Source organism: Exophiala dermatitidis (assembly GCF_000230625.1).
Source record: "Exophiala dermatitidis NIH/UT8656 unplaced genomic scaffold supercont1.7, whole genome shotgun sequence".
Lineage (NCBI taxonomy): Eukaryota > Fungi > Ascomycota > Eurotiomycetes > Chaetothyriales > Herpotrichiellaceae > Exophiala > Exophiala dermatitidis.
Genome location: NW_008751652.1, coordinates 2,355,794 through 2,381,059, shown reverse-complemented (window position 1 = coordinate 2,381,059; position 25,266 = coordinate 2,355,794). Strand labels below are relative to the sequence as shown.

General features: G+C 52.1%; 7 protein-coding genes across 7 annotated transcripts; 2 read left to right on the top strand and 5 right to left on the bottom strand.

Moving 5' to 3' along the window:
* Window positions 1–1,183: 1,183 nt before the first annotated feature.
* HMPREF1120_08656 (sphinganine-1-phosphate aldolase) lies at window positions 1,184–3,519 on the bottom strand. Its single transcript, XM_009162920.1, has 2 exons — window positions 3,220–3,519; window positions 1,184–3,148 (listed from the first exon to the last, which is right to left on the bottom strand). The coding sequence occupies exons 1-2, from the start codon at window positions 3,312–3,314 to the stop codon at window positions 1,513–1,515; spliced, it is 1,731 nt and encodes a 576-aa protein (XP_009161168.1). The 5' UTR covers window positions 3,315–3,519; the 3' UTR covers window positions 1,184–1,512.
* Window positions 3,520–3,599: 80 nt separating this feature from the next.
* HMPREF1120_08655 (homocitrate synthase, mitochondrial) lies at window positions 3,600–5,983 on the bottom strand. Its single transcript, XM_009162919.1, has 3 exons — window positions 5,393–5,983; window positions 5,205–5,340; window positions 3,600–5,138 (listed from the first exon to the last, which is right to left on the bottom strand). The coding sequence occupies exons 1-3, from the start codon at window positions 5,481–5,483 to the stop codon at window positions 3,866–3,868; spliced, it is 1,500 nt and encodes a 499-aa protein (XP_009161167.1). The 5' UTR covers window positions 5,484–5,983; the 3' UTR covers window positions 3,600–3,865.
* On the top strand, window positions 5,667–8,519 carry HMPREF1120_08654 (uncharacterized protein). Its single transcript, XM_009162918.1, has 2 exons — window positions 5,667–6,739; window positions 6,816–8,519. The coding sequence occupies exons 1-2, from the start codon at window positions 6,630–6,632 to the stop codon at window positions 7,804–7,806; spliced, it is 1,101 nt and encodes a 366-aa protein (XP_009161166.1). The 5' UTR covers window positions 5,667–6,629; the 3' UTR covers window positions 7,807–8,519.
* Window positions 8,295–11,699, bottom strand: HMPREF1120_08653 (uncharacterized protein). The gene is made up of 2 exons (XM_009162917.1): window positions 10,681–11,699; window positions 8,295–10,621 (listed from the first exon to the last, which is right to left on the bottom strand). The coding sequence occupies exons 1-2, from the start codon at window positions 10,948–10,950 to the stop codon at window positions 8,786–8,788; spliced, it is 2,106 nt and encodes a 701-aa protein (XP_009161165.1). The 5' UTR covers window positions 10,951–11,699; the 3' UTR covers window positions 8,295–8,785.
* Window positions 11,700–11,897: 198 nt separating this feature from the next.
* On the bottom strand, window positions 11,898–19,979 carry HMPREF1120_08652 (hpt sensor hybrid histidine kinase). Its single transcript, XM_009162916.1, has 3 exons — window positions 19,507–19,979; window positions 19,426–19,457; window positions 11,898–19,356 (listed from the first exon to the last, which is right to left on the bottom strand). Exons 1-3 carry the CDS (start codon window positions 19,600–19,602, stop codon window positions 12,327–12,329), a joined length of 7,158 nt encoding a protein of 2,385 aa, XP_009161164.1. The 5' UTR covers window positions 19,603–19,979; the 3' UTR covers window positions 11,898–12,326.
* A 348-nt stretch (window positions 19,980–20,327) lies between these two features.
* Window positions 20,328–23,026, bottom strand: HMPREF1120_08651 (uncharacterized protein). The gene is made up of 3 exons (XM_009162915.1): window positions 21,396–23,026; window positions 21,293–21,348; window positions 20,328–21,239 (listed from the first exon to the last, which is right to left on the bottom strand). The coding sequence occupies exons 1-3, from the start codon at window positions 21,673–21,675 to the stop codon at window positions 20,655–20,657; spliced, it is 921 nt and encodes a 306-aa protein (XP_009161163.1). The 5' UTR covers window positions 21,676–23,026; the 3' UTR covers window positions 20,328–20,654.
* Window positions 22,108–24,568, top strand: HMPREF1120_08650 (uncharacterized protein). The gene is made up of 2 exons (XM_009162914.1): window positions 22,108–23,708; window positions 23,762–24,568. Exons 1-2 carry the CDS (start codon window positions 23,498–23,500, stop codon window positions 24,247–24,249), a joined length of 699 nt encoding a protein of 232 aa, XP_009161162.1. The 5' UTR covers window positions 22,108–23,497; the 3' UTR covers window positions 24,250–24,568.
* The last annotated feature ends 698 nt before the right edge of the window (window positions 24,569–25,266 follow it).

The window sequence follows — 25,266 nt, the reverse complement described above, 5'->3', positions numbered from 1 at the left end:
ACTTTGCTGAGGACTTTGCTGAGGACTTTGCTGAGGACTTTACTGAGGACTTTACTAAGGACTTTACTGAGGACTTTACTGAGGACTTTACTGAGAGGGCTTGCTATAGCTCCCAGAAAGCTAGTGCGAACGCCCCGAATACCTCTTCACTAATCTTGCCCATAGAAGTCTATCCATCTGCACCATGTAATGTCAGAAACATACAGCCCAGTTACTCGAGTAGCAGCAACAGAGAAAATCAGTGCACACGGGTACTACCGGCGACCCAATAGGCCATCGGCATCGAGGAACAAGCCCTCTTTCACATGCCGAATAATAGGTACAGGCTCTGTCTCCTCAAGAGTGCTCTGTCGTATCTAATTATAGAGGCTGGATTTAGTTTAGTCTCCTTCGCTAAAGCGGTTTCGGTATCTTAGTATAGATAGACGTATAAGGCGTACTATATTCCTAGAGATCCTATAATCACTGCCAGTGGCACATCGGCAAAAATGTGGCATATTTTAGGAATTAACGTCTTAGCCTTATATCTAGCTAGTCTACCGATTATGTAACGAGATATGACGACAGGTTTATTTCCTAAGAATTTATGGAACCTTTAACCTATTCCCTATAGCGCTATAGATAAAGTTAGGCTATGCAGTGGCGTAGGTTAGCCCTCAGTATAGATAAAGTATAGCAATAAGATCTTCAAGTTTAGTAATTAGTATTAGGTACTCCTTAATTTAAGAGTGAGTTATCAAAGTGTGAGAGAAGAAAAGCTCTCTTATATGGGGCGTACCTAGTAGTTTCAAGTTATCTCTTCAAGGTAGCTCTATCCGGCGAAAAGCTAAGGGAACCTACTAAGTTGTCGAATAGTTAGTAATCGGTATTCGTGATAGTATTGCCATGTTATTTAGCTAGGGTTATCAATCACCAAAAAGACCAAGAAGGAGACTTCAGAACCACCCTCAGGCCGACGTTAAATTTCGGATCCTGCCGCCTCTCAGCACTGGCACGCTACAAGATGCCGTGAGCCATTCGACCAGCCTTTGTCTGTTACGCGTTGCAGTGGGCTTGCAGACACTACCAAAACAATTTGATACAATTGAGATTCAAATGCACGAAGGTACCTAACCTACCCAGCCAAATTAGGTGGTGTACCGCTGAGCGAACTGGGAAGCCCAGTTCACACCTGAATAAGGTCGACTCTAGCGCTTCCCGTTCGCTTAGCGGTACTTAAGCTCAATGCCGGTCAGTTAGTACTAAAGTCGGTGACGATTTGGGAATCCTGACTGTCGATTGTTTTTTGTTCTGAGATCTTTTTTGCTCTTGCCTCTGCTCACTGCCTGTGCCCTTCCTTTTTGGGCCTGCTCCGGCCGGGTACGAAGTTGTAGTAATACTTTGTCACACACTCCACGCACCGCACCGAACGATGAACGTCGACACACAAGAACAAATTCCATTATTGATCGAGGAGGATGGTTGGGATGTTGACATTGTAACATTGTTAAACAACACTCGTGTGTCTCAATCTCAAGCTTTATACAGCGTATCCAAGTACGCCACGACCAACCTCTCCACCAGCGTCTTATCCGGAAGACTGCCGGCGACGCCGTAAAGCTGAGCACTCGACCCCTTTGCTTTACCTTTATCAATAGGTCCGCCGGCCTTGATGCGCTCGACAGCCTTGTCCTTTTCCTCCTTGACCACAGACACCAAATCCTCAATCAACGTGTCAACAGCCCCTTGGCGGGTCATGGGCAATGTCACGGCGACATGGACACCCGGCGGACCCTGCAGCGAGTTCAAGTGCCATTGTTTGCGGGCCATTGCATCGGCAATATCGTAGATCGAGATGGCCGGATCGATCGACTCAAAGGCCACCACACTGACCATGGGATGGCCGAGGACACGCAGCGTTTCCTTGAGAACGGGATGTTCCTTGATCGCATTTTCGATGGTGAGTTTGGTGCTGACAATCTTATGCGTGGCGTCAATGTAGCCCTTCTCGCCCACCGACATCATGCTTGCCCAGCATCCGGCAATCAAGGCGCCCGGTCGAGATCCCGCGATACTGGGCGAACCATAGACGCCACCCGACCACTCTGGACAGATGAAGTATTGGTACTCGCGTAGCTGGCGGTTACGATACAAAATACAGCTGTTGCCCTTGGGTGCAAAGCCGTACTTGTGCGTGTCCACGCTGATGGACGTCACACCGGGCTGGCGAAAATCAAAACCGCCTTCGTCGGCCCAAGGAGACGGGAACCCAGCCTTGGAGAGGTTGGGCATGATGAACGAGCCCAGACAGCAGTCGACGTGCAACGGAATCTTGTAGGAAACAGCGAGTTTCGAGAGCGCCGGGATATTGTCCACAATGCCGTGTGGATAGTTCGGCGCCGACCCGACCAACAGAACAGTGTTGGGATTGATCAGTCTTCGTACCTTGTTGATATCCACCATGTACTCGGGAGCCGGACAGTCGACGAGATGTAGCTTGATCTTGAAGTAGCTGGCCGCCTTGTGAAATGCTGCATGGGCTGTACTAGGGATGATCATTTCCGGCTCCCGGATCCGACGCTCTGCATACCCTTTTTGCCGCGCGGACAGACAGGCCATAAGAATCGATTCGGTCCCTCCGGACGTCGTGGTCCCGGCCCCAGACTCGGGTGCGTTGAACATGGCCAGTACCATGGCCACCACCTCGGCCTCCATCTTGCGCACGGCTGGGAACACGTCGGCGTGGATCGGGTTCGCCACACTGAACAACTTCATGGCATCGTTTTGAATGTCAATCAGGGACTGTTCGCCATGGTACACTGCCCCAGACACTTTCCCTTCTTCCCACCTCGTTCTCTTCATCGATGCCAGTGCCTCCAGTTCCGTCTGCAGTTGTTCACGGGTCCATGGCTCCTTGGGCAGATTCAGATAATGGTTTATGCCCGGTCCCGATGGTACAAGTTTCTCCTCAATCTCCTTGGTCGCCTTTTCCAGCTCCCGCGACACTTGCGACCTCACCCCCGGAAGGTTGAGAAACACTTTATACGCTGCTTTGTGTACATTTCGGTACAGGAGCATAAGCGAGCCGATGATGCCATGGCCGCGTAGGAACCAGAAGGACTTTCGCACGATTCGCAGGATAAACAAGGCAAAGATTACATTTCGAAGTCTGTGACAATGGAACGGTTAGTTCGAGCGCGCTCTTGATGAAAGAGGTTGGACAAGGCACAGTAGCCTCACATGTTGAAGTTGGCCTGATAGTCTCGTAACCTGGACAGGGCCCTTGGTTTCTGGAACTTGCTCTGCAAGCTGATGGGAAGAGGAGAGGAGCCCATCACGGGACGACAAAGTACAGACTACCGGATAAGCATGGAAAGGGAAGAAAGAGTACCGCAGTACAGGTAGATGATGGACTGTGAGCCTGGTCAAGTGGGTTGCTGTTCCATCATTTATTCTCCGCAGTCGATTCTTGACATGGCCAGTGATCGCCGGCAGCCTCGTATTTCGTTTAACCTCCGAGGTAGTTGTATGTCATTTTTCCCGCATCAAGTTCGTACGATAAGTTCCCTCCGATGCAGTGCCAATCGTTAGGTATACTACTCTACTACTAGTAAGGACAATATCAGTCACATGTGCGCCGCGTCGAATCACATCGTAAAAGGTCACACAAGGTAAATGTTTCATTCGCGTCTTCGGTCATCTATGAAGAAATCACTTTTTCTCCTTGTGTCGCAAGCCGCCCAGCTCGACCTCTAGCTCGTGCTATTTACAAACATCTGGGAATCAAGCCATAGCAAAGAATGACGCCGAGCTTCCTTCGCGGTTTTAAAAGTCATAGTAGTATCATCAACACTCCCCAGGTAGAGCTCATATGCTGTTTTTTCTTCTATGCAGCAAGACCGGTAGTTCTAGCCTTCTTCACCGTCTGCTCAGTCGAGATTTCCTCGCCGACGGTCTGCTCGAGTTGCCTCTTCTCGGGAACAACTTGTTCCTCCTGCTGCTTTTCGGCTAGAAGCTTCTTCTCCTTCTCAGTCATGTTGGGTAGTTCAACCTCGTTTCCGGGGTTCTTCTTGCCCGCCTTGACGGCACGGTGGTAAGCGTGGATGATCGAATCAGCGTCATCGATGGCGATAGGTCTGATGTCAGCAAGCCTCTTGATCGCAGCGGTGACCTCCTTGTACTGAGCGTCAGTCATCTCGATCTGAAGCTGTTGTGCTCGTGACTTGATGGCGTTCCAGCCCGTCAGTCTAGAAGCAAAGTGGATGTATCGTCCAATGCCAAAGTCGGCAGGGTCTATAATCTCGTAGGTGCTGGGGTTGGCCAAAATCGCCTTGGCATGGATACCCGCCTTGTGGGTGAAAGCACAGAAACCGGTGATAGGGTTGTTGAAGGGAATGTTGACAGCCACAGCCTCGGCAACCAACTCCTCAATGTCCTTGATCTTCTCGAGCTTGTACTTGCTCTTGACGTAGTCGCGGTCGGCCGTGATCATTCTCGCCATCAAGCCACCGAGGGTGGTGATACCATTCCGCTCGCCGATACCAAGGACCGACGTGTCAATGTGAGTGGCTCCGGCTTCCAGTGCGCAGTAGGCGTTGGCAATGGCACAACCAGTGTCGTTGTGGAAATGAGTCTCGATATCGCAGCTAACGACACCACGGAGAGTTCGGACGAGGTCGTAGACCTGTCGGGGGGTAGCACACCCGACGGTATCAGCAATCCCGACTCGGTTGACACCAACCTTGTCGACGGCTTGGTAGAGAGAAAGAAGATCGACCAAATCAGATCGGAAAGAATCTTCACTGGAGAATCGGATTTCAATACCCTTGGACTTGACGAATTCGATGACTTCGATGGCGGTGTTCTTGATATAGGTCATATCCTTTCCGTGGGAATGTTCTCGCAGGAAAGACGAGGTACCGATAACAACGTCGACGCCGTCGACGCCAGTCTCGACAGCTATTCTTGCATCATCCATATGACATCTGATATGGGTGAGGATCTTGGACTTCAGGCCGAGCTTGCAAATGGCCTCACAGTCCTTGCGAGACTGTTCCGAGGCAGCTGGACTGGTCAACTCGATATAATCCGCGCCAAACTCATCCAGAGCCTTGGCGATTTCGATCTTCTTAGCGGTGTCAAAGTAGGCATTGGCGAATCTGTGACGAGGCAGTCAGTAAGGATCGATAAATGCACAAGAGGCAGAACCTGGGAATGTCACGTACTGTTCGCCTTCTCTTAATGTGCTCTCAATGATCTTGAATCTGCCAACGTTGCTGAGAAAGTCGCCCACAGGCATGTAAGGGTTTCTCGATTGAGGGGCGGGGGGTGCAGTTGCAATGGGAGTGAAGCCGGGGTGAGCTGGAAAAGAGTCAGTATCACGCCAAGTAGAAGGTCACGCAGCTACACATACTGCCATTGGTACCATTGGAGTGGCCGTTGGTGGTGCCGTTAGAGTGACCGTTGACCCCGTTGGTCATGGTCTCATCGGCCGAGGGACACATATTGACTGGAGCTGTCTGTGGATGTTGATCAAGTAAAACAAGAAGGAAAGCAACAGGCAGCGAGCACTGTGTTGGCGACGGGGTTGTAGAAGCTGGAGGTGTGAACAAGAGGAGGAGTCACGGGCGGTGAAGTCTGAACTAAAGTAGGAAAATGCAGAAAATGAGTCAAAAGTGATTCGATGCGCCCGAGAGGTCGAATGCTAGTAGTGGCACCGGCAGCAGTAGTTAGAGAGCGAGATGTGGGTTAAAGTTGAGCGGTGGGGAGGGGAAAATGCTGAAGAGGCCGAAGCGCAAGATCGGTTCAACTGATCGGTTCAACTGTTCCTGCGCAACTCCTGGTACCGTGGCTGCGTCGTGCGCGGGACCGCAGCCACTTGCACCACCGTATTGCGAGTACTGTGGAGTATCGCCGGTTCTCGGCTTCAGGAAAATTTTGTCCCTCGTTTGCCTCGCACGAGTTTACCGATGACGAAACCGCATACACGATCACCGGTACGAAGGGGTTTTTTAGATCTGAGTCAACATACCTTAATTATACATACGTCGACTCACTGATCAGGTACTTGTGTGATGACTTTTATCACCATTGCAGCTCGCAAACGGCGACGTGTAAAAGTGCTTGTATTTCCAGCTGCTCTGCATTCAACTCTGCACGCCTCCGAGCTCGGCGTGCGGTCACGTGCTGAGTTTGGACGTCGCCTTGGCAATGTTGATGCGTTTGCTGCAGTCATCACGTGCTGCTTACCTTTGGAACATTGAAGACCTGCAACAAGCCATAACTCTTCGCCGATGTACTGTCTCGAAGAGCAGATCAAGTCTGCGCCGATGAACTCTAGCAGACCCAAAGTGTCCTCTTGTCCAAGCAAAGAAATGCGGCGGGCGGTCCTTTTAATGCAAAAGTGACAATCCGGGGTAGGCAATGTGACATCTTGGGCTCCACAATTAACCTGCTCCAACCGAACCACCGTTCATGAAACAATATCAAATGTAACAGGGCGTCCGATGAATAATACAACAATTCCATCCAGATTGGGGAATTTCAAACCTTTCTTACTGATAAACTATATACAACCTTTCTTTCTCTTAAACTGCTAGGCAAATCCATAGCACCATTCAATACCCATCATCACAGATTCATCTTTTGCCATGATTGAAAGAAATCAGTATTTTCCGGACGACAACATGCCAGCAATTCAGCAGCCGTGGATTGAGACTCCGCTGATCGAATCAGCAGAACTCTCAAAGCTCGCAGGATGGTAAGTAGGCATACACTCCTACCTTTCCACCGCACAACCCCTGTTCCACCCGGCCAGACCCTGACAGCACCCGCAGTCGTATCTTTCTGAAACTCGAGAATCTTCAACCATCGTCATCCTTCAAATCCCGAGGCATCGGGAACCTGATGCTGCAATCGATTCGTGATCAAGCGGCGGACTCGTCCGATTCACGACCGCTACACTTCTTCTCCTCGTCAGGCGGAAACGCCGGACTCGCATGCGTCACGGCCGCCACACGGCTAGGCTACAAGGCATCCGTTGTAGTGCCAACAAGCACCGACGACCGGACGATTGAAAAGCTGCGCGCCGCGGGAGCCGCCGAAGTCTTATCGCACGGTGACAGCTGGTTCTACGCCGACCAGTATCTACGCGAAGTAGTCATCCCGACGGCCGAGCAACGCGGCGAAAAGGGAATCTACATCCACCCGTTCGACCACCCGGCGATCTGGGATGGGGCCGCGACCATGGTCGACGAGATCAAATCCCAAATGCCAGACGGCGAGATCCCGGACGTCGTTGTCTGCTCCGTCGGCGGAGGTGGTTTGTTTTCCGGGATTGTGAAAGGCATCGACCGTGCCGGAGCAAAATGGGCCAATCATGTACGTGTTTTGCCCGTTGAAACGCTGGGAGCAGACTCTCTGGCCCAGTCGGTCCAAAAGGGCGAACTTGTAACTTTGCCCGGCATCACATCCATAGCTACGTCGTTGGGCGCCATCCGCGTGTCCGAGCATGCCTTCAAAGAAGCCCAGAGATCCACTGTTACGCCTGTCATTGTCGAAGACGCAGAAGCCGCCTCGGCGTGCTGGCGGTTTCTGGATGACGAGAGGTTTCTGGTCGAGCCGGCGTGTGGCGCAAGTGTGGCCATGGCTTACGATGGCCGCCTGAAGCACTACTTGGGTTCAAATTTCCTTCCAGACACAAAAGTCGTCATCATCGTTTGTGGCGGGTCCAAGATCTCGCTGGATCTGTTGAATAAATACCGTCAGACCTACGAGAAACACAGCGAGGAGTTGGCTCTGAACTACTCACCCAAGGGCGCGGAATGAACACTATAATCCCCCGATACAGTGCCACGAGCGAGTGCATCAGGAAGCGAGAAGGTAGCTGGCATCGAAACACTCCCACAGAACCTTCGCAAGGAGAACACCTCGCCTCACACGAGACTAATCTATTCGTCGAATCGAGCGTCTTCCACCATGGAACATTGTACATCTAAGTTCTCTTTGGACCAGACCACCAAGAATCAGCAATTTCATCACAGTCACAAGAAAAAGACTCAAAGATCAGGACCATGACCATGACCATGACCATGACCACAAAGGGGGTTGAGCCAACGAGATAGACCTGCTTTGGATAAACCAGTCCGGATCAACACAACACCAGCTGAACTACCAAAATCATTAATACCTAGTCATGAGCAGACATAATATCAATATCCAGTGTACACTATACACACACACGCACTCTGAACCGACAGCCAGAAAGCGACATACCCTTCATTATCGACGCCACAACTTAAAGGGCGGCAGCGACCGCGGATGATGCGCCACAATCCATTGAGGTTCCCAATCTCTTACAACCAACATCACCTCGGGCAGGATCCTGGCCTTGCTTGCCAACGAGGATAGAAACGATCCGCTGGGTACATATCATAACACTCAATCTATTCGAATGAACAATAATATACTACCTCTGAAATAGAAATAGAAAATATCACATAGATGTAGTATTGTATGTGAATCTTATTACTTCCATCCCCTCCCTGGTCCGGTTCAGTTCACCTTTATACAGTACATTTTCCACAGACAGACATACTTCACCACTATCCCCTCCCGGTAATCAGGATCATTATTACATGTTGTATGTCTGTCTCTTCTCTTCTCTTTTGTTCTGTTCCGTTTCGTTCTTGTCTGTTGCAACATCCAGCTGTGATTTCTTCGACTTTCCCTTCCCTTCACACAATTCTCGGTACCGATACACTTTTCCTTTCACCGTGGATCAGTTCCTCCTTACTCAGGGTCAGAATCAAACCAAGAAAGCAACCAGGCCCATGAGACCCGCAAGGGCACCGGACCCAAGTGCCATGGTCGACGCAGCAGCGCCAGTGAAAGTCGCCACAGCGACTCCAGAGGTCGTCTGGCTAGGAGTTGTATTGGCGATGGCAGCGGGAGTAGTAGAACCGGCAGCTCCAGCTCCAGCTCCAGCTCCAGCACCAGCACCGGCACCAGCACCATTACCACTACCGTTACCGCCGGCAGCAGCAGTAGCAGTAGCAGTAGCAGTAGCAGTAGCCGTGGCAGGGACATTCGGCGCCGGAACCAGGCCCACACTGGCAGCAGCAGGGGGAGCTCGACTTACACCACCAGTTGCACCCGCTGCACCAGTAGGAACAGCAGTAACAGTGACAAACGAGACCTGCGGCACAGTAACAGCCGTAGTAATCACCGACCCGGAAGCGGTCTGGGTAAACGTCACAGTGGTGACTGGTGCACTTGTGACCGGAACAGATGGCCTTGGACCACGACCGTTACCGTTTGTAGCAGTCTCAGTAACCGTCTGCGGAGGAGTAGGAACCAGTGTAATGGTGGAAGGGACACCGGTGCAAATGCCTGGGTTTTGCGGCACAAAGTCGGCGCAGATGCCTGCCAGGTACGACAGGGCTGCGGTGATGACTTGGTCGTCGCCACCCCACGAAGACACGCATTGCTGCACGTTCGAGATGAAGTCGGAGCTGGGGCAGAAGCAGCTCACGTCGCTGTTGGACGAACAGTGAGGCACGAGACTGAGCCAGGTGTTCATGCAGCTGGGCAGGACGGGTGGGCAGGGTGCTGATGATTCAAATGGAGGTGGGGACACGGCTGTGCTGGTTTCGGTAGAGGTAGAGGTGCCAGTCGTTGGCGGGACCGAAGAAGCAGTAGCAGTAGACGGGGTGGTCGATGTCGTTGGTACAACGGTCTCTGAGGTACCCGAAGTTTGCGTTTGCGTTTCCGTCGTCGCCGTCGTCGGCACAGTCTCGGACCCAGGCGTTCTCGTGTCGGTTTCCGTCGCCGTAGTAGTCGGCACAGTAGCCGATGTCAATGTGGTCGGCGGCGCAGTCTTGCATTTGGTGCAGACGGTGGACGTGGATGTGATGGTCACGGTCGAGATGGTGTTTGTGGTCTCGATCGACGTCTGCGTGCCGGTGGTGTGTGTCAATGTCACTGGACATGTGGTGAGCGTCGTCACCACGAATGCCGTCGTAATGACATCGGTCTCGGTTCCTGTGGTTGCAGTTGTCGTCTCAGTGCCGCTTGTTGCGGCCGTGGTGGTCGTCGTTCCACCGGTCTTTTCGCCGTTGGTCGTTGTGACGCTGCCTGTTGCACTGGTTGTGGTCGCAGTCGTACCAGTGGTGATGGTGCCCGTCTCCCTGGTCCCAGTTTGGCTGGTGGTGGTTTCTACAGATGCCGTGGTCGTGGTGGCAGCCGTCGTGGTGACGGCGGTAGTAGTGCCAACCGAAGACGCAGAGGTGGTGGTAGTGGCCGATGTCGTGGCCGAGGTCGAAGTGGTGGTTCCGGGTTTGCAGTCGAAGCCGATGGAATGGATGCCGATATCACAATCCTTCTTTCCACTACTGGGAGGCAATTGCATGGTGACCGACTTGGCTCCGCCGCACTGGGTGTTCTGCACCGTCGTGCCACCAGCCGAACAGGGCGTGGTATGCTTACAAGTCGACCCATCAGGCATAGAGAAGATGAAATCCAAATCAGTGTCAAATGAAACCGAGACATCCAGATGGGTGATGGAGAACTTGTCATCCTGTCCACAAGAAAACGAAGGACCGCTACCGCCTGACTTGCTGACTTTTCCTTGAATGCATTTGGACTGGGGGCATCAGTCAGCAAACTTTGTCTCCTGAGACATGGACGCCAACGGTAACTCACCTGGAAGCCGGTACGGGCCTGAAGCGATCTTTTGTTGTTTGGCTTGAAAGAATCCTGGCAGGTGAAACCACTGAAGCTGAAGCCACCGTAGCTGTTGAAACCACCGATTTGAAGATCGGACCAGTCGAATCCTCGTTGTTGGGAAGAAGAGCAGGTGTTGTTGGTGTTGGCAGGGCAGGGAAAGGATGGTGCGTCACCCCAGCTGGTTGCCGCAGCCTGCTGCAAAAGCAACGCAGAGGCCACGAGACCGGCAGTCAATGCAGGTTTCATGGTGATGACGCTGATTAATGATATGTGCGATCAAACGAGAGTACTGTCCTTGCAGTAACGAGACACTGGACAAAGAAAAACGAGAGACTGTATAACAAAAACGAGAGGACGGGGATGATGATGGAGGATGGACAGCACAAGAAGACACCAACTTGACAGGAAACATGGCAACTTTTGTACTTGAAGCACCGCAACCGACTTCAGAAACTCGGTGCAACAGGAGACACATTCACCACTTACCAGCCCGACTGCCGTCGTCGGTTCTCGTCGTACCAAGCTTAGATTCAAGACATTCTGAAGGCGAGCAGACGGGTAGCGCGCGCCACTCGAAGTCGCAAGCTGCTAAAGATGTGAACCGCGTGGAAACGTGGATGGGGCCGGCAAGGCTAGATAGAGCCAGTCCCTTATAATAGCAAAGGCTGAAACTCCCCTGAGCGCCCGCTGGGACTGCCAATGGCGGGCGGTATGCATGGTGTCTGCACTTTTGTCTGGGTATAGACTAGTTCTTGAAACGGTTCAGGAGGTTTGTCTTGGATCGAGACAACCAAGGAGGTTCAAGTTGGGTTGGTCCGAAAAGGGACATGGAACCAAAGAGGAAAAGGCCGTTTTGGTATCGCAGCCATGTCCACAATCGAGGCAGTGCAAGCTCATCGAATGCAACGCGGGTTCTTGTGTCCTCCGGGGGAACATCCAGATCGAGTGATGGTCAGTTGTTGTTTGTTTAAGCGACGAGTTCGCTCCTAGCGCCTGGTTACAAGATTGCACTGGAAGCCCCTTGCCCTGTGATTGGCTGTGGTTCAGCCTCATCAAGGCCAAGAACGTCCATTTAGGGGATAGCGCTATAAGGAAAAAGGGGAGGCGAGGCTGCGCTTCCTGAACTTCAGCACCACCCGCTGCCGCTGCAACCAAACACTACGACTCAAACTTTACTGGATCGAGACGATGTGGTCAGGAGTACAATCATACGAGTTGCTCGTTCTCTATAATCCCGAAATCCGACAAAGCCAGTGCTATACACCGAGTCGACACCTGATCCATTCGATAACAGTTCATTGCACGCAGAACATCAAAGTTGAAAGAAAAAGATTTCGCGGCCGTTTGAGCCGAGATAGACCCCACGTCTATTGTCAACCCTTACCAATGCCATGAGGAAATGTTATCTCAGTCCAGTTGCATCCGTTCCTTGCGGCCCCTGAGAGGCCGTCTTCCGATTGCGCAACGCCCAACTCCTTGCATGCATACTGGTCATCATGTCATAATCCCATTTTGAACACCGCAAAACCCGACAATCGCGCCCCCAACCTTGATATGTATCACCTCACCGCTGTTGGGCAAGGGATCATGTTCCGGCATGACACAACAGCATGTACTAGAGTCTAATCCTTGCCCGTGTCCTGGGCATCGGTGTGCCCATCCAGAGGAGGGACGGTTGCCAAAATGGTGTCGCCCCCTACTCCTTCTGTTTCCTTTTTCCCGCTATCAGGGCTTCTCACCGCCCCACGATTCTCCTGTGCTGCCGCGGCGTTCGCTTCGACATCTCCCATAACCCGCTGGAATGAGCGGCTCAATTGTGACTTGTTTGGGGTGCCACTCGACAACGATGATTTGTCATGGCTGCTTTCTAGCTGGCCGTTGACTTTGTCACCGGGTGTGACTTTCGAAGCCAAGTTCTTCTTTGCGGCCTCAGCAGCCAATTGGGTATTATTGAGATATTCATCCAGCATGGCCTTGAGAGCGGTTTGTCTCACAGGCTTGGCAAGATAGTCATTCATCCCAGCCTCCAAGCATTTCTCCCTGTCTCCACGGATGGCAGAAGCAGTCATGGCGATGATGAGGACTTGGCTCACCTGCGGATCAGGGTCCGCTCGGATCGCCTTGGTCGCCTCATACCCGTCTAACACAGGCATCTGCACATCCATCAACACCAGGTGAAAAGGTGTGCCTTGTTTGCTTTTGGCTTTCAGAGCTTCGTACGCCTGTTTCCCATCCTCGTATGCCTCGCACTTGAGACCGAGTTTGGTGACAAACGACATGGCAATCTTCCTGTTTATCTGATTGTCTTCTGCAATGCAGACTCGCAGTTCCGACCGTGGAATATTACTCAGATCGAAGAAGTGGAAGTTTTTATGCTCCAGTTCGGGGCTCGCAGCCTGCGACCACCGAGCCATCGGGTCCGGATCCTTCGCCGCAATTCCCATGTCGTCTGGGACACTGCTGTTTTGGGGCGCCTTTTGGAAAGTGAGCGTGAATGAAACTGTGGTGCCTACTCCGGCCGTAGATTCGATCCAGATCTTACCGCCCAAAACGTTTTCAATCATGGCTTTGCAAATACTGAGACCCAAGCCGCTGCCACCATATGAACGAGCTGTGGAAGAGTCTGCTTGCGAAAAAGGCTGAAAGAGTCTGGAAAGCTGCTCTTTGGTGATGCCGATACCGGTGTCTGCAACAGAGCAAGTAATCTTGACTTTATCCGTAGTCTCGGCATTCTTACGCGCTCGCACCGTCACTGATCCCTTTGGCGTGAATTTGTATGCGTTGCTCAATAGGTTCATGAAAATCTGGTGCAGCCGTACAGGATCGCCCAAGACGAGTCCGTCGTCGATTTGGAGATCCTCAATGGTCTGCAGACCGTGTTCCTGGTTAGTGTATGCCAACGCACGTACGACCTCCGTGATCGTCTCCTTCAGATTCAAGGGAACCGTAAACATCTGCATCTTCCCAGCTTCGAGCTTGGAGAAATCCAGGATGTCGTTGATAACGGTCAGTAGCGTATCGGCACAAACCCGGATACTGTCTGCATATTGTTCCTGCTCCTTGCTTAAGGATGTACCTTTGAGTAGTTCCGACATGCCGATGACACCGTTCAATGGCGTTCGAAGCTCATGGCTGACGTTGGCCAAAAAGATCGACTTGGCTTTGGCGGCTTCTTCTTTTAACTTGACATTGTGCATGGCCTCGGCTTCTGCCTCCTTGGCTTTGGCTTCGGCTTCCCGGGCAGCTGCTAGGGCACGCCTCTGAGACTCCACCATACTGGCGTTCGAAGCGCTCACTTTGCGGACCTTCCTATACAACAATGCATTGCCCAGAGAAATTGCCACCTGGTTGGTAAGAAGGTTGAGGACAATCATGTTTCGCTGCGTAAAAGCATTTGGCCTGCCCTCCAAGTGGATGACTCCCATTAGGTGGTCAGCTTGGACGATGGGGATAGCAATGACTGCCCGGCCAGAAGGGTGGTTCGCTAAATAGGCATCTCCGACGTTTGAAAAGCGGTCGTCTTCGAGCACATTCTGGACGAATACAGTCTCCCTGGTGCGTAAAGTGTAATGCGTAATCTGCTGCGCGGCTTGATCGTCAACCTCCGACAAGGGAATCCCGTCGGGATAGGTTTTGACACCTGTTTCATGATCCGCGCTGGCTGCGACGCACCAACCTTGGTCTTCCAAGTCGATCACGATGGCGCAGAACTCAGCCTGACCCCCCACTGATTCAAGAATGACCGACGCCATTTTCGACAGAAGACTATTGATCTGCAGTTCGGAGCTGATAACTCGGGAAAATTCGAGGATCGATGTGAGATCCAGGATATCAAGTCCCAGTCCTGGCACATCTTGCGAACCCTGATTTGTCGCACCTGTTTTGGGTTGTACCCATGCCGACGTATAGTCACGCTTGCTCTGCGCCTGTGTGTCCTCGCTAACGGTCAAGGCATGCAAATCTTCTGTCTGCGTGGTCGCGTCCATCGTTCTGGCGGTTGTGGCGGTTTTGATCAACCATTCGTGCTTATCCGCAAGCTGTTTTGCCTTCCCACTTGCGTTGATCCTGTTCCAGGCTGCAATAGCTTCTTGGATCATAACTTTGCCAGCTCTTTTAGCTCCGCGCGCAAGCAGAAATTCAGCCTGCATTTCGATTGCTAGAGCCTCTTCCAATGCAAATCCATGGACTTGGCAGTGATCGATGGCCATTTCCAAGTTGGGAATGACATTGACGTAGTCGTGAGAGACTTCTGCGATCACGGCCCCAACTAAGTGGGACCAGGCAAAGTAATTCACGTCGTTGGCTTTGCCCCAGTTATCAATGAAGCGCTTGAGCTCTTTCGCCTCCTCCAGATAGAGTGCTCGCTCTTCTTCTGGTTTCTCCCTTGCAATCGCGACTAACGACAAGGCGGTGTAAAACCGAGCTCCGCAGACTGGTCGGTTCGACCACAGTTCGTCGAGGGTTGTACTCAGCAACTTCCTGCCGACCTGGATAACTTGTTCGTGATAACCCATCAGGTGGTATGCGACCAGTGACATAGCTTGATATATATCGCGAGCTCGGCTGGCATTGGCCGCATATTGTGCGCACTCCGCCAGCCAACATTCAGAGTCATGGTTGCTATCGTTGAGAAGCGTTCGGGCGTCCGCTGCGATCGTCTTTCCCTGCAATGCGCGAACGACTTGTCTTATGGCGACAAGCAGAGTCCCTCCTCTTCGATCCTTTTCCCAGTTGTCGAACTCTTCAGGCCCATAATTGCAGAACGCCTCCACTTCCGCCAGGTCTTGACCTGCCCAAAACCTCGACAGGGCCATCACACCTATGTTGAGCAGGCTCACAAATCTGTCGCCAGATGCCAACGAGTATTCAAGTGCATTGTCCAGGATAGGAAGCAAGTTCCGTACTGGCGTCTGAAAGTGGCCGATAAACAGTGTAAACAACGTCCAGCCCCTACCGCGGGTCCATGAATCTTCGTAAATGTTGTAAAATTCATGCGCAATATTTCCATAGGACAAACCCAACTCAATGTTTTTGAATCTCCCTATCGCAACTGCGCCTAGCATTGTGAACCCTAACCCAGCCTGGACAAAAGTTCCCCGGTCCAGTACGGCCTTCACATAAGCGATCACGACCTGGTACCAACGCAGGGCATCGGACCAGTAAAGAGCGCCCAGAGATTCACTTAGCACTGTCCCCAATGCGATGACGGCCCTGTCCTCACTTAAGGGGGTTGACAGCAACTTCTCGTGGTCGAGCTCCTGGATCCGTGACGCCAATTTTTCGAATTCGACGTCGCAGTCGTCCCAAGTAACATCTGGCAAGGAGATACCCAGCTCTTCCAGACACTCTCGTTGCGCAGCGAAGGCCTCGGAAAATTTCCCTTGACTGGCCAGAATCCGGCCCTTCAATATGTATGACCGCGTTTTGTCAGCAGGACAACGGGCATTTGCGAACGTTTCCTTCAAGAGTTCCAAGGCTTCGGCTTTCTCTCCTTGGAGATACATGATCTCGGCGCTATTAACGAGTAGCTGGAGAGTCTCATCGTAGAAGACGTCTTGGTTGTCTGTATCCCATCTGTCATCCTGTAGCAGCTTAAGGGCTGTTTTGTAGTACCACAGCGCGGTTTGCTTGGCACCTGTCTCGATTGCCTTCTGCGCTCCACGCCAGAGCACATCTCGATACCGCATCCGGGTGGGAATCCTTTCCTTGATAATGTCTGCCGATAGACAGATATGGCGTGCCAGAGGATACAGAGAGAACCTGCACTGACTGAGATACACCATCATGGCCTGGGTAATTATAAAGTGCATTTTGCTGACGTTTTGGCACTCGCGCATCTCGTTTGCGGCTTTCAGATATCGTGCATGTGTGAAACGGAATTCGTCATCGCTGGTTCCTGGTGTCACAACATATGCGTTGACCAGTTCCTGGAGTCCGTTAACGCAGTCGCTTTCTGAGAGATTGAAATGTTTCGCGCGCTTGGGGCAGGTCACGTCGTGTGTTTGGTCCCTGCCGCTGCTATAGAAATAACTTCCAGTCATGATGGACTGAATGAGTTTGAAGGAGAATGTAGTCCCGATCAAGGAAGCCCAAGCAAGAATCGAGCGAGCTGCAGGTGACAGTTCTTGGAAACGTCTGGCGAGGTAGCTGGCGTCCATGTAGCCTTCGGAGCTAAACTCGTTGAAGATCTTGTCCAGGTCAAATTGCCAGCCAGATTCCTTCCAATCGTACCATAAGCAGTTCCGTTGATAACAGGTTTGGAGCATCTCTTTGACGAAGAAAGGATTCCCCTCAGATTTTGCATAGACAACAGCGGCAACCGGTATCACGTCCTCCACAGGGCGGGACATAGTTTCCGCCACATATTCAAAGACATGCTTTTCCTGGAGATTCCCGAGTTCGATTTTGTTTGTCGAATCGAGCTCTAATATCTTTCGGGCGCTATTGGGAATAATGCCGTTGTCCACCCTGCTAGACAGGGTCAAGACAGCTGGAACCTTGGCTTTGATGATGTGCATCAGTAAATCGATCGACTCGTCATCGGCGACTTGCATATCGTCCAAGCAGATACAGATCAGTTTGCCCGTGCACATTGTGCGCAAGACCTCCAGATACGTGTTTATCAGCCGGATAGACTTGGAGTTCGCAGGGCCCCGTAGAAAGCCATTGGTGTCCCAGGTGCTATGGTTAGGCGGATAGTCCAACTTCGAGCCACTGTTGGGGGTAGGAACCTCGGTATTGACACTTTGTGCGGTGAGGTCGTTCTTGCTCAACGATTTCTTGTGGAATACGGCCACATCAAGGAGGGTGGCCGGCAAGTCCAAGACCGAATGCAAAACAGGCCAGAATGGGGTGACATGGGATCGGATATGTTCATGGTATGGCGTATTGACATCCTTTTCCGAGAATATCTGCCTGAAGAGGCTAGCCAAAACCTTGATGAGTGGCTCGAAGGGAGACGGACGAGCCTTGTCGAACCGTGCAAGAGCGAAATATCCGTACCGCCGGACGACAGGCTGCACTGTCTTGATCAGGGTGGTCTTCCCTATCCCAGCAGGACCTAGGATGCAGATAACATCCGTCTTGCTCCTACGCTTGAACTTTTGGCTGCTTCTGCGCCTTGTCATCAATCCAGGCAATGTGTCGGAGGACTGCTGCAGACCACCCGAAAAACTGCTGTCCCGATCTGACACCACGTCCAAAGGTGTAGCGCGGGGGTCGGTAACTCCACGATTTCGTTTGGCGTGCAGACTGATCTTGTTGCCATATAACGGGTTCAAGACATGGCTCTCCAAGCCTATCGTGGTGGAATTACTTCGAGACTCCCTGCCGCCGAAAGAGCTAGACGAATCGGAACCGTCTGGCACGTCGGCACCTTCTACCCGGCCGTCGGAAAGAGAGGAATTCGAGGTCGCATTCAGCATACCTTGTTGCGATGGGGAAGGTCGTGCCCCGGCCGTACTCTGGCGCTTGTGGGCCTTTTCAATGATCTCAGTGATCCGTTCAATCTCTGCATCGCGGCCAAACTGCTTGGTCGGTAAGATGAAAAAGGATGACACATCCCGCTGCCCAACCTTGTAGTTGTTGATTTTGTCCTGTTCACCCTCGCCGAGCAACCTCTGAATCTGTATCAAGTCATACTTTAGCCCACTAACTGAGTGGTATCGCTCATCCATTTGTTTCTGCGTCATCTTGGCAATGATTTTAGAAATCGCATCGGGAATATCCATGCGAATAGCGGTGACCAATGGCAGACGGTGCGTTAACACCCGTTGAACAATATCGATGGGTGTTTCCGCATCAAATGCCGGCTGGCCTGTCAACAGAGTCCAGAAGAGAATTCCTAAGCTGTAGATATCCGTTCGACTATCAGCGTCGGCGGCTAACCGTCCAGTTTGCTCCGGTGCGATAAACTGCAATTTATTCTTCACTCCGATCTCTCGGCTGACGGTGGCCCAGCCCTCGCTGGACAGGAGATTCTCAAACGCACGGGGCCCGTTTCCATGGTTGAGCAGCTTGACACTATTTGTTTCCCTGTTCCAATGGAAGGTGTCGGAGCGGATCTCGCCGTGTACACAGTTCGCACCGTGGTGCAACAGTTCCAACGCTTCCGAGGCACCGATGGCAAAATCCAAGAATGCTTGGAGAGGCACTCGCTCGCCTGGAGTTCCATCAGTGCTTATTTTGGCACCCTGTAAGCCATAGAATGCGGGGCCAAAATCCAGGATCTCGCGCAGATAGTTCTTCCCCGGGGCCTCGTAAACACACATGCCCAATTGATTTGGGTCTCCCGGTGTGGTTGGCAGTTTAAACATCTCAATGGGCCGAAGTGTGTGATCGCATTCGGGATCCAAGTCTTTCATCATTGTTTGGTTGTAATGAAACTCCCGTTCCAAGCGCAGCACATGCGTACTGATACGAGCGAGGACGGGGAGCCATATCGGGTCAGGGTCATCTCTGGACGAGAGAAACTCGCTATCAGTAGATGTGGCACTGATGCTACTCCAATGGTGATGCCGTAAAGTAGGTCGGTGAGGATTGAGTTTTGGCGAACTTCTGTTCGAGCCGGAATGACCGGAGAGGCTGTTGAGGGTACTCGCAGAGGCACGCGGACTAACGACGTCGGGGTTGTGGAGGATGCCATAAACGTGCCTATTGATTTTGATCAAGGTCAGCTTTGCAAACCACATGGGTCCGGATATGGAGACTGGGACAACTCACCAGTGATCGTACGTGGAATGAAACGGCGCAAACTGAGTCTTGGTCAGCCAGGCCCTTCGCGACTTTCAACCAAAAACTTACCGATCGGTCCCAGGTGTAATTGGGGATCTGGGAGAGCCGTTCAAACAGCCTGGTGGGTGCGAGAGGGAGGTCGTCTCCCAAAATATCTTCCATCATCCCGCGCAGTCATGTCATTTTCCCGGTATCAACCTGCGCTCCCGAAGGTCAAATGGCCGGACTCTGGCGGAGAAAGGCAGAGAGAGGCAGAGAGAGGCTGAAGGTACGGGGCCGCAGCGGACTGAAGATGTTCGTGGTCGATTAGAAGGGAAACACTGAGATGATAGTCTGGCGAGCGCGCGGCGTACTGGTGTGATTTGTGTCTGATGATTAAGCGTGGATTGTTGCAACTGTCCGGGCGGTAGATTCTCAGCAGAAGTCTGGGTGGGCTACTAGTAGCACTGGTGTAGTACGAGCGGCCGGAGTGGGTAGCCAGCAGCTCGCCGAGCTGACAACCAACAGCCTTCCCGCGCTTTGCGGGAAGGAACGAATGATAACGGGATCTGCCTCACACCACAAATAAAATTTCCAACCAATCCATCGGGCAGCGCAGGCATTGCAGGCGTGTTAAAATCGCTTAAGCTCTGATTCCCGCTGCCAATGGCATACAACGGCCAATTAGCGGGTGCTTCAGGGTCTATCAATCCCCTCTGCCCCGCGCAAACAGGGGTACTGGGTCCTACCGGAAATACCTTATAAGTACTGGCTAAAAGCAGCCACAGCCGGAAGCGATGAGGTCCATTGCCTCTGTCCTCCAGCAGCGGATGACCCATCATCCGGTCAGCTCGCCTCTCAGCGGTTGATTCAGCGATTCAGCAGTAGCCGTTGTAAGGTGAGGTGAAAGTCTCAACTCGGGGTCATTGTCTTGCAGTGAGGCTCAGACTAATAAATACTGAAGGAATGTCCCATTACTAGTACTACAAATATCAACAAGCCCCAATCATAGCGGTCAACGCCCGCACTACGGGCAGCTCTTCCCCGGATTGTTTGATCCCACCCGTGCAACTCGCGCGATATCAGCCCAGTAGAATGGTATCCCCCGCCAGATCGATCACCAGTGCGTTGTTTGCGGATGACATTTCCCTGCCATGCAAGTCCGCCTCAATCTCAATGAAGCATGTTTACTCTTCGCTCCGAGGGCTATTAACTAGCGAAGGCTTGCTCGAAACTACCTATGCATACCAAATGTGATAAGCAACTACTATCATCAGCAGAAGCAGCCGCTGGTGGCATAGGGCACATCTGCCATGCCCAGAGCCATCACCGGTTATCGGCGGTGTGAGTGAAGGATCTCCTGTCACAGAAGCAGTCATAGAGCCTGTGCCGGTTCCAGCCCGCGTGCTCCTGACACCGTCGGTTGCATTGCCACTACCGGTAATGTTGTTGTTGGCGCTCGACGTCGTGGAAGAAGTTGGCATAGGAGGCAGCAACGGCATAGGTAGCGATGTGTAAGTCGGCATAGGTAGCGGCGTGTAAGTCGCCATAGACGGCGGTGTGTAAGTCGCCTGGCCACCGACTTGACTTGCCGGTATCGCTGAACCTACTCCACTGCTCGTGAAAGGGCTTGGCAGCAGCAATGTTGAGGTATTGGGCTGTTCAATCGGGTCTTCCTCATAGATGTTCCCGGTCTGCCCGTTGGCCAGCTCGTAAGTGCCTGTGATCAGGTTCGCATGGTCCCCGGCGGGAGTGGTATAGTTGCCAGAACTGATCGAACCGTAGGAGCCATCAGGCAGGTAATAATTTGTGGTGAAACGGTCCTAGAATAGGTTCATCAGCTGAAGCCAGGATTGCAGGCATGAACAATCACTACCCAGCAAACGGGAATATTGTAGCTGAGCACAAGCAGGCACTGAGTGTTCTGTGCACCTGTCTTAAGTTAGATTGGTGGAGATCATGCCTGGTCGCCAACTTGCAGCAGATCCTGCCAGGCGATTGCCTGCGTCCACCAGCTCGACCAACAGCACCCGTATTTCCATACCCCCGCACAGTGGAAGGGTTCACAGTCTGGATCAGGTCGAGATAGAGCTGAGCCAGGCCAGGTCCGATCACAGGCACATCGCGAGCAGAGGCCCCGTCAGGTGAACATGGATAGTAATTCAGAGCACATGATTGCCGGGAATCAAGCTCAAGGGTGCGGCCACAAGAGAGAAGGAGTGGGAATGCAGACAGAACTGAGAAAAGCAGAGGAGACATGTTTAATTGCACTCTTTTCTGGTCACAACGCTCTTGAAACCTTGATATCGCAGGATGATTTGTATTGCAGGTCTCTGGAACCTGAAGCAACTTTAGGTCCCTCACAGGGGGCAGTCCAAGGACAAGTGTGCCTCACTGCAGTAGCAGGCTGCAGGCTTCAACTTCAAGTTTGCGACGACATGGAACATGCGGGCAGCACTGGAAGGCAAGAGCTCTGCAGTGTAGGAACACAACTCAGAGGCAGTACCAGGGAGACCTTGAGGGAAGGAGCGAAGGAGTCGCACATGAACCGCGTCTTCCGGCAGTCCGAGTCTGCGGTCCGAGTCTTGCACTGTGCGCCCTGCGGGCGACGGCGACAACAACGACAACGACAACACAACAGGAAGCTGGGTCAACACGCCTGCCAGTGGCACAGCATGTAGTCGGCCGTCTCCTCATATTCTTCTCTCATGATGTCTGCCGTCTCTTCCTCTCCGACATCCTTCCGCTCCTGCGCTGCCTCTACCATCTGCTGTCCAATCTCTGCGTCCTCGAGGCCAATTACTCCTGGCTGCCAGGCAAACACTTGTGATCGACATTGTTGTTGCCTCTATTCAAGAAGTCAGGTCCATGCTCCGGGCTATTTCATGACAGAAATCAACCTGGTGTTTGAGCATGTCGATCTTGCTGGGTATGCTTGTAGGGGGCTGGCGAAGAGGAGGTCGAAACGACACGACAAAGTCGGAATAAGGAAGGTGAAGCTCGCCGTGACAGGGTGCTGAGGCCAGCTGTCAAGCGCGTCAAGCCGATTCAGGCAGTTACAGAATCCACTGTCGTTCAAGACAAGGCTGGAGACCCCCGGCGTCAAAGTGTCACTTAGGGACCCTGTGGGCGCCCTAACAATGTTCCGAGATTGTCTTCCCCAGAGATAGCCTATCCTCGCGTCCCCTGTGTTGGTTGTGGAGGGCTTCAACGATCACGACAACCGGGGCGCGGCTTACGTACCTCCGCGCCTTCCAACCTGGCTATTTTTCTCCCTGCAACCTTGAAACAGTACTGGTACTGGCGCCATGCTGCACCAATCCAGCATCACATGCAAAACATGCGCTTCAGTTGTGTTGATGACGAAATGGTCAAAGCTTTGGAACAGCGGCGGCTGCTAGAGAGGAAAGGAGCCAACCTCTCCATGTTAGCACTAACGAGAGTGATGTGACCCGAATTGGTCTCATGCAGCGACTACCATATACCGCGAACGCGTCCACGCCTCTTAGAAGTAAGTAGTGCGAGTCAAGAGGTACGGTCTTGACAAGAAAGGGATCGATTTTTCTGATACGATAAGGCGGCGTTGTGAGTGGTACATGTTAAGAATCGTCAGTGACAAAATATCGGGTGCAGGACGACGATCGCCAGCCGCAGCCTTGTGCGGCTCAACGTCCCCCTTACTTTGGTCTCTTTGCTCTGGTCTTGCCCCACGGTTTATGGACTTTATTCTCCACTTGCTGTCTGTCATGATGACCCGACAAGTTGTACACTCGCAGATCCATCCATATTGGGATCACAAAGATTAAGCCACTATATGGCCTTAGCCTACAACTACAAGGGATCGACGTTGGCAATTCCCCATGAAAGGTGACGCTACAGGGAGCACGGGTGAAGATGGGATGAAGATGATGCCATTCTGGATATGGCTTGAGACCACGGGGAAAACAACATGATGTGATGGCCGAAGTGGTCAAAGACAAGACTCCATATCGACGCCGATTCAAATTTCAGGAGGCTCTCGCAATGGAGCTGGGTCTAACTGACTGAAGAGCACCGACATACTTAAAGCCACAGGTGGCCCATGATCCTTTCTTCCTTCTCGCCATCGCCTGCATCTCATCTTCTCTCAAGCTCTATACAAGTGCTCAAACCAAGTCCTTCCTTTGCCGTTCCCTCCGTCACTCATTCAAGACACGAAAAGTCTATTCCAATTCAACCAAGCAAGATGCGTTCCTCAGCTGTTATCGCCACACTCCTCTTCACAGCCTCTGCGCTGGCTGTTCCCTTGAATGGTAGGTTTTCTGATCCCCAGCGGCATCAACATGAACGCTAATCATTACTGTAGCTGCCTCAGGTAGCAATGCCCTTGAGGTCAAGCGGGAAGCAGCACCCACCGTGGATGCCGTCGTTGAGAAGCGTGCCCTCATCGACTTGTCCCCCGTGACCAACCTTGTCGGCGACCTTTTGGCTACGGTGACCGGCTTGTTGAGCACCATCACCGGCTCCGTCACCGACCTCGACTCTTCTATCAACAAGATCCTGAGTGACGCAGAGACTGATGTCAATGGAACCTTGACCACGGTCAAGTCCACTCTCTCAGGCCTGATTAGCCAGTTGGACAGCACCCTCGGCAGCCTTGGTCTCTCGGGATCTTTGGGTGGCGTCGGTTCCGACTTGAACACCAGCATCACGGAAGTCCAGACTCTTTTGACCGATGTGGAAGCTCTTGGTGGAAAGGTCGATGCCGGCGATCTTCTGTCTGAAGTCACCACGCTGGTCCAACAACTACTCAGCGCACTTACTGGTCTGACCAGCTCAGCCACGAAGCATTAAGTGATTTGAATCCAACACCGGTTGTACCACCAATTGAATCAACAGCAGCTACTTCCTAGAGTAGCTACCCAGTGCCTGGAGTCTTGTTCTCTGCTCCGGGACCACACCCATCACAGAATGATGGGCTAGCTCCTTGTCCAAATCAAGCACGAGACAGAGCGCATTTTGAGGGAAAGGAAGGCGATGAAGGAAGCGCCCATAGGAAGGACTTGGGTGCCTTGGTTTCTTATACATGCATGTTCTGCCGTGGGAGTGGATCACCTCCCTTGCATAGATAGGATGTTTGTAATGATATCAAATACAAGCGAATTGAACCATATTTTGACATTGTACATGGACGTGTCCCTTTGGTGCTGGGCCACGATCTGTGATGCAAATGGTTGTGGAATACTTGCCATGTGTACAGGATCCAACTGGCACGGAGATAGCAGTGCATAAGGTACACTGGATAGTTTAAGTGCTGGCTGGCCCCTTCAGCTGAAGCCCAGACATATCCAGCCTGCAGTGCCCAGGAGTACTGCAGATGGAGTCTGGACCAGGGGTAGGGGTTGGGTCGCTTGGACGGGCCCTCGGAAGGATCTCTTTTGCTATCGTTAAATGCTGTATCTTTACCTGTCGCTTCTATTCTGAAGCACCTGTGGCCAAGGAAATCGTCACGGTCTCTGGCTTTATGACAATTAGATTGTTGTTGAACGGTAAGTGGTGTCGGAAACTTGAAGTCGAATTGAATAAATATTCCATTTCCGGAAACATCAAAACATCATTTCAACAACTTGAAACACATCACCTACCACTGCAACAACTTGAGTGACTCAAGCCCAGTCCAGTCCCTTGAATGTGCCTTATATGTCTCGTAGCACATAGATGATAATATATATACGAATCAAAGACTAGGTATGATCCATGTCCGTGTACGAGGACTACAAGTGTACAGTCTGCTCGGGTTATACCTTAGTACTAGTAGTACCTACTTCGCTACCAACCTGGTACCCAGGCTACCTCAGTTGAGCCCCGTAA

Excerpts from the sequence above, each read along its gene's own strand:
- HMPREF1120_08656 (XM_009162920.1), bottom strand. The coding sequence starts at position 3,314 with ATGGGCTCCTCTCCTCTTCCCATCAGCTTGCAGAGCAAGTTCCAGAAA. Across the intron at positions 3,149-3,219 it reads TATCAGGCCAACTTCAACAT|ACTTCGAAATGTAATCTTTG; the intron begins GTGAGGCTACTG and ends CCATTGTCACAG.
- HMPREF1120_08655 (XM_009162919.1), bottom strand. The coding sequence starts at position 5,483 with ATGTGTCCCTCGGCCGATGAGACCATGACCAACGGGGTCAACGGTCAC. Across the intron at positions 5,341-5,392 it reads CTCCAATGGTACCAATGGCA|CTCACCCCGGCTTCACTCCC; the intron begins GTATGTGTAGCT and ends ACTCTTTTCCAG. Across the intron at positions 5,139-5,204 it reads ACATTAAGAGAAGGCGAACA|ATTCGCCAATGCCTACTTTG; the intron begins GTACGTGACATT and ends GCCTCGTCACAG.
- HMPREF1120_08654 (XM_009162918.1), top strand. The coding sequence starts at position 6,630 with ATGATTGAAAGAAATCAGTATTTTCCGGACGACAACATGCCAGCAATT. Across the intron at positions 6,740-6,815 it reads CTCTCAAAGCTCGCAGGATG|TCGTATCTTTCTGAAACTCG; the intron begins GTAAGTAGGCAT and ends CAGCACCCGCAG.
- HMPREF1120_08653 (XM_009162917.1), bottom strand. The coding sequence starts at position 10,950 with ATGAAACCTGCATTGACTGCCGGTCTCGTGGCCTCTGCGTTGCTTTTG. Across the intron at positions 10,622-10,680 it reads AGGCCCGTACCGGCTTCCAG|TCCAAATGCATTCAAGGAAA; the intron begins GTGAGTTACCGT and ends TGATGCCCCCAG.
- HMPREF1120_08652 (XM_009162916.1), bottom strand. The coding sequence starts at position 19,602 with ATGATGGAAGATATTTTGGGAGACGACCTCCCTCTCGCACCCACCAGG. Across the intron at positions 19,458-19,506 it reads ATTACACCTGGGACCGATCG|TTTGCGCCGTTTCATTCCAC; the intron begins GTAAGTTTTTGG and ends ACCAAGACTCAG. Across the intron at positions 19,357-19,425 it reads CATTCCACGTACGATCACTG|GCACGTTTATGGCATCCTCC; the intron begins GTGAGTTGTCCC and ends CAAAATCAATAG.
- HMPREF1120_08651 (XM_009162915.1), bottom strand. The coding sequence starts at position 21,675 with ATGTCTCCTCTGCTTTTCTCAGTTCTGTCTGCATTCCCACTCCTTCTC. Across the intron at positions 21,349-21,395 it reads ATCGCCTGGCAGGATCTGCT|GTGCACAGAACACTCAGTGC; the intron begins GCAAGTTGGCGA and ends AACTTAAGACAG. Across the intron at positions 21,240-21,292 it reads ACAATATTCCCGTTTGCTGG|GACCGTTTCACCACAAATTA; the intron begins GTAGTGATTGTT and ends AACCTATTCTAG.
- HMPREF1120_08650 (XM_009162914.1), top strand. The coding sequence starts at position 23,498 with ATGATCCTTTCTTCCTTCTCGCCATCGCCTGCATCTCATCTTCTCTCA. Across the intron at positions 23,709-23,761 it reads GCTGGCTGTTCCCTTGAATG|CTGCCTCAGGTAGCAATGCC; the intron begins GTAGGTTTTCTG and ends TCATTACTGTAG.